At 36.2% G+C, this 6,000-nt stretch overlaps 1 protein-coding gene across 1 annotated transcript; it reads right to left on the reverse strand.

The window, feature by feature from the left end:
• Window positions 1-2,001: 2,001 nt before the first annotated feature.
• On the reverse strand, window positions 2,002-4,724 carry LOC113715881 (putative late blight resistance protein homolog R1B-17). The gene is made up of 3 exons (XM_027240185.1): window positions 3,337-4,724; window positions 2,773-2,999; window positions 2,002-2,609 (listed from the first exon to the last, which is right to left on the reverse strand). Exons 1-3 carry the CDS (start codon window positions 4,722-4,724, stop codon window positions 2,002-2,004), a joined length of 2,223 nt encoding a protein of 740 aa, XP_027095986.1.
• Between the last annotated feature and the right edge of the window lie 1,276 nt (window positions 4,725-6,000).

Raw genomic sequence — 6,000 nt, forward strand, 5'->3', positions numbered from 1 at the left:
AATTTACTTGTGATATTTGTGTGAAGATATACAGATGAATAAGGGTTTTCTTGTTATTGTATGTTTCTCCATTTCTAGAGAGTATCTATTTTTTTAAATTGATTTTTTTAATAATCTCAACTAATGACTAATGAGGAATTTTTCATGCTTCAATTAAGAAATTTTGATATGTATAATAATAGGAGATGGAGTCCAAGAGTAGGTAAATAGTTTTTAAAGAGGAATTTTTAATTATAATTACCAATACCATTAAAATGTAATCAATTGGAGTGTTTTATTTCTGTTAATTAGTGTCACATTAAAATGCAATAATTCTAATTAAAAGACATGAGGGTAATTTAGGAATAACAAAAACCAAGATAAAAAAGTGCTTACACTTGCACTACCCAATACCAACATTCATGATTTTTATATAGTAATGATAATGATATAAATACACACACACACTCATAAAAGTACCATGAATCTAGCAGTGTAAGCAGAATTTTGTCTTACTTTTTCTAATACCTACATCGCACTCCATTGAATAATGATAATGCATTTCAATAATGATGAATGAATGAATATCAATCATGTTAATAGTTACAAAAGCTATTTGTAACTAAAATAGCACAATAAAATAATTAAAATCCATCATTAAGAGCAAGCAAACAAACTGAAAAATAAAAAATCCCTAAAATTGAAAACCAATAATTAAATGACTTAAAGTAAACAAACAAATTAATCAAAAAGCTGTAAAGGCAGCTCAAACAATACCAAAGAGAACGTTCAAGTGCCCTTAGTGCAAAGGAGGCTAAGTGGCTTGTGCTTGATTTGTCTGGTGAGATTAAACAATGTCCATCCAACAAGCAATACAGAGCTATCTCCAATGGAGGAGGAAAGGAAGATGGAAGAAAAGGTTACAATAAAAAAAAATAACTTTTAACCATCTAAATTGTCTTGTGTGTAAAATTTGGTTGTGCCATCTAAGAAATTGATATCCATAATATTGTTCTTGGTAAACTACAAAATCTTTAAGAAGTCATTTAGATAAACAATTGTTAGATCAAAGCGCATTTAGAAATAATGGGCCAAAATGATAGCTAGAAACTTTGGTGAACGTAAGCATATGAAAAGTGGTATAAACTATATGATTATGATTCAAACTTTATTGACTGTGATTTTCTCTAAATTTATCATGTGCTTATGATTTGCTTTCACACACTCTAAAAAACCCCATTATTCTATCTCTACTATTCTAATGTAGCAATCATCTGTACACTTACTTCTATGACTGCAGTCCCCATATGGGGGTAGTTTTATAGTGCCAATATTATCCCTTTTTTTAGTTTTATCATCATGCATACGGTATAACTACCAATACAACAGTGGCTTCATATTGCCAAAATCAAGAAAAAAGCTTGTGCTACCATAATTTCGGAATACTTTGCATGTGAAGAGTACAATTAACAAAAAGTGGCAAAAAAGTAGTATGCTCTTTATTAGTGTATAAATTTGCAAAGGAGAAGTTCAAGATAACATCTCTAGCCAAAAGTTAATCATTTTGATGCCACTCTTGAAGGTTAGATTTACAAATTGTAACTCAACATATTTTGTATTGTATTTTGCACTGGAGATATGTGATCTCTAGCCAATGTTAATTATATTATACCTTGGATTACCATTCTTCAAGGCTGAACCTAAAAATGGTAACTGAACAGATTTCGCATTGTATTTGTTGACAAGAATAGTACATTATAATTTGTCATTCTTTGTTCATATACAGAGATGTGAATACACCCCATGATTGGTAAAAAGAAAAAATATTATGGTGTTAGCAAGCAACATTTCATAAAATACTTTAGTACAGAAATGTATAAAAGTTTGGAAAAATATAATTACATGCAAAGCACGTATCAGATTACTAGTTAAAAAAAAAAGAGAGAGAGAGAGAGAATAAAGCTAGACAATCTGCACATACAAGAATAAGACGCCAAGATCTACCAGAAATTATGGAGATGATCATAAATCCATGTCTGAACGATCAATAAGAACCTTGAAGTCCTCATTTCCCATTTCAAGTAGTTCCTCCTTAAGCTTTATCACTGACTCTTCAACAGAGCTCGTGCACAATTGGACCTCAATCATCTCCAGAGTAGAGCTTTCACAAAAAGCAGAGGGGATCTCCTCAAGCTGCCTGCAACTTCGTAGAATTAGGTGTTGAAGCTGTGGCAGGTGATCACTAGAGGCATTCCACTGAGCAATGTTTAGATTGTCCAGCTTCAAAAATTTCAGTTTAGGGAACTCTCCTTCTTTCATTTCCCATACTTTCCCCTCGAAGGCTCTAGAAAGTGATTTGAGAACTTCAAGGTTGGGTAATCTCCCAATCTGTGAAATGCAATCCCACGGTAGACGGAATTTTGATAGAGTCAACTTTTTGAGATTTAATGGGAAGTCAAACTCACAAGGAAGAGAAATTCGACCAGAATACAGTACATTCAATGACTCGAGCTCTGTCAGAAAGTTTAGTACTGGAAACTGATTTAGCTTCCCAGTATCATCCCGTAATTCAGAAAATACACATCTCAGTTTCCGAAGTTTGAGTAACCTCCTCATGATATTCTCTGTACCTTTACCACATAAGAGATATGGGACAGGAAACACTGACTAGATTGAGTACTTGAGGAGAAAGTGTACTTTCACCGTCTTGCAATGTGAAGGTGGCATGCATATTTACGTGGACATGGCTCAACTTTTCCATGCTCCAAATGGTATAAGGTAGTAGAACTTTACCTCTTAATCCCTTCACCAGCAAGGTTTCAAGATCCCGGAGATGGGATATTGATGCTGGAATACAGTCTATATCACCACTAAGTGCTAAATATCTTAGTTGAATCAACAACTGAACTCCAGTTGGGAAAGAATTTCCCATATTGATGCATTCCAAATCCAGCACTCTAAGAAGTTTAAATTTGTCAAAAATGAAGGAGATATCATAGGGGCATCTTGGATACAAATCACTGGTAGAAGAGAACAAATAGAGTGTGGATATGTTTCCCAGAAGGTGTTGACATGACAAAGTGATTTCTCTTAGAACAAATGGACAATCTGCGTTTTTCGTATGTGATGGAGTTTGTGGGATATGAGTAGTTGGGATCAACACCGTAATCCAAATCCTCAAGAGTGGAAGCAAAAGTTCTTCATACCCATTTTGACACTGCAAAAAGTTTTCTTTGTCAAATTTTGGCATGCATAATGTGCGCAACATGTCATGAACTCGACATGTTTTGGCACCTCCAAGTGATTTTTTTTTGGAAGTCATTATTAGGCTTCTACCAAAACAGATCCCTCAAGTACCCTTCTGCAACATCTTCATTATTCTCTTGGTCTGTATTCCATATGAATCCTTCTGCTAGCCATAACCATGTCAACTTCCTAATTGGAATGTCTTTATACTCCAAAAATACTCCAGTATAAAGAAAGCAATGCTTCAAATGGTCAGGTAAACACCTGTAGCTCAGCTCTAGGATGTGTATGCACCTCGTTTCAACGTCATCGGCAATGTGTGAACATATGCTTTCTGAAACTTGTTTCCACCAGTCTGGTATCTTGTCAGTCCTTTCAAGGAGACCAGATATTGCAACAACTGCAAGAGGGAGTCCTTTATAACTTTCTGCAATTTGATTTCCGAATGCCATTAGTTCATCAGGGCACTCTTTTGTGTCAAACACTCTCCTCTGTAACAGCTTCCAGCTCTCATCGTTAGAGAGTAGCCGAAGGGGATGAGGAACACTATCTACTTTCATTTTTCTAGCCACATCAGGGAGACGACTCGTGATCAGTATTCTGCTTCCATTGTTATCATTTGGAAATGAACCTTGGAAATCGTACCATGCGCTAGTGCTCCAAATATCGTCCATGACAATGAGGAACCTATTTCTCTTTAGGCATTGGTACAACTTCATCTCTAAGTCTCCATCGCTCATTTCAAGGATATGATCCGTAAGTTCAACAATGTCACCTAAAATCTCAAGGAGCAATTCCCTTTTCTGATATGCTTGGGAGACACAACACCATGCACGAATGTGGAAATGATAAGTAACTGAAGGATCAGTGTATACCTTTAAGGCTAAAGTTGTCTTGCCGAGTCCAGCCATGCCAACAATTGAGACAACATCTAGTTGTGGTGATCCTGCTATAAGTCTATCAATGACTAATTTTTTCTCATCAGCAAGATCAATCACAACTTCATCAATTTTGGGAATTTTGGGTGGTGATATTACATTCCTTGAAAGGGTGGGAACATAATTGATGTTGATGCCATGTGCATTCTCACAGATTTCTGTTGCCTGAAGCTTGATGAGTTTGAGATCTTCAATGAGATCAGAAAGCCATATCGGATGATACCATTGCAAACAATCTCCAAGAATAAACACATCAATGAGATACTCCGCCTCAAGCATCACTTCCATAATGGACGAATCCAGAGTTTTCAAATCCTGATGCTCCTTATATTGTTCTTCAATATCTCTGAGGAATGATCTCAAGAACTCTATCTCTTCATGAACAACATGAATTTGATGTTTGACAGAAACAAAATAATCAACTTCAGAGTTCAGTAGTTCCCTGAGATTTCCTAAAAGGAAATCAATGAAACCAAATCCTTCTGTCTTCGGGAAATGAGATCTTGATGACCTGCGAACAGTTATGTAACTCTCTATGATCTCTGCATTGGCAAGATTCATCTTTTTTACTAACTCAGGAAGCAAAAAACTGAATTTCATCACCGCATCTTCTGTACTTTCATTTTCAAGAAGACAGTCATACAAAAAAGCTAAATTTCTTGTTATAGATTCTGCTTGTGTCAGGAGGAATTTCTAATTCTCTTCGTGAGAACCAATCAGGAAAGGTCTCAGGACTATTAGCCCCTGATCAAGGCTTTTGATTTCGTTCTTCACGTTGACTACATAATTTGGGTGTCCATTAAAAAGCTCTTCCAGAAGTATCTCTGTCTTCAAAAGCTTAATCTTCTCTTGCAACTTAAGTAGCTCATCTCTCAACTTGTCTATAGTGACAGACTGGGCATGAAATGATTGATAAATAGAGGTAGCCTCCCTAGCCAAAGTTAGAATATGCAGCCATACCAGCTTAGGAGCTTTGCTTTTCCCCTGGAATGCATCCCTATGATAACTTTGCAAATGCATCTGTCCTTTGTGGAAAGAATCAATGCAATCCTCAAGGAATTCCAAACTGATCTTCTGGTTTAGCAGCTCGATTAGGAATACCTCTGCCCTCAGAAGCTCCATCTTTTCAAGCAACCAAAATATTGCGGGATCAGTTCCTTTAGGTTTGTCTTGTGTTGCTCTTTTCACATGGAAAGGGTAACCGAAAGACCCAAGCTTGCAAACGGCTGCTGTAATATCCTTTAAAAGAGGCTTTACATTATCCTCTTCTGGAGCACGAGCGTGAAGGACAAACATTATCAGCTGTGTGAGCCCATCGTATAAGGTTTCAAGTTGAGGATCCTTCTCAGGAATAAGAAAATTGACAAATGCTTCTACAGCCAATCTCTGGGGTCTGAATTCTGAATCGTATTTGATTCCATAGAAACACACCTGTGTAGTTTGTGTAGTTTCTGGAGTATTAGGCTTCAACGCCTTTAGCAGATCAAAAAGCATAATTGTTAGGACTGGCTCAGGAATAAACAAACTACAATTAGAACAAAATAGGCGGTATAACCGATCATATAATGCTTAGGCGGTAGACACCAGCCATATAATACTTAGGCGATAAAACGGACCATATAAAAAGATTGTGGCAATCCAATAAAGACAAATAACAAAGCAAAATAAAAGGCACAGAAATTTGCGTGGTTCGGTCAAATTGACCTATATCCATGGGTGGAGGAGGAACAAATCTTTCACTATGAAGAAAATATATAAAAACCTTAGGAAAGTGGTTTCTAAATCCAAAAGACACCTAATACTAAAATACAAGAGAACCCAAAATATTCCTACTATA

This window comes from Coffea arabica, chromosome 11c (genome assembly GCF_036785885.1).
Source record: "Coffea arabica cultivar ET-39 chromosome 11c, Coffea Arabica ET-39 HiFi, whole genome shotgun sequence".
NCBI lineage: Eukaryota > Viridiplantae > Streptophyta > Magnoliopsida > Gentianales > Rubiaceae > Coffea > Coffea arabica.

Excerpts from the sequence above, each read along its gene's own strand:
- LOC113715881 (XM_027240185.1), bottom strand. The coding sequence starts at position 4,724 with ATGAATCTTGCCAATGCAGAGATCATAGAGAGTTACATAACTGTTCGC. Across the intron at positions 3,000-3,336 it reads AATGAAGATGTTGCAGAAGG|TGATTTGTATCCAAGATGCC; the intron begins GTACTTGAGGGA and ends CTCTTCTACCAG. Across the intron at positions 2,610-2,772 it reads GCTGGTGAAGGGATTAAGAG|GTACAGAGAATATCATGAGG; the intron begins GTAAAGTTCTAC and ends TATGTGGTAAAG.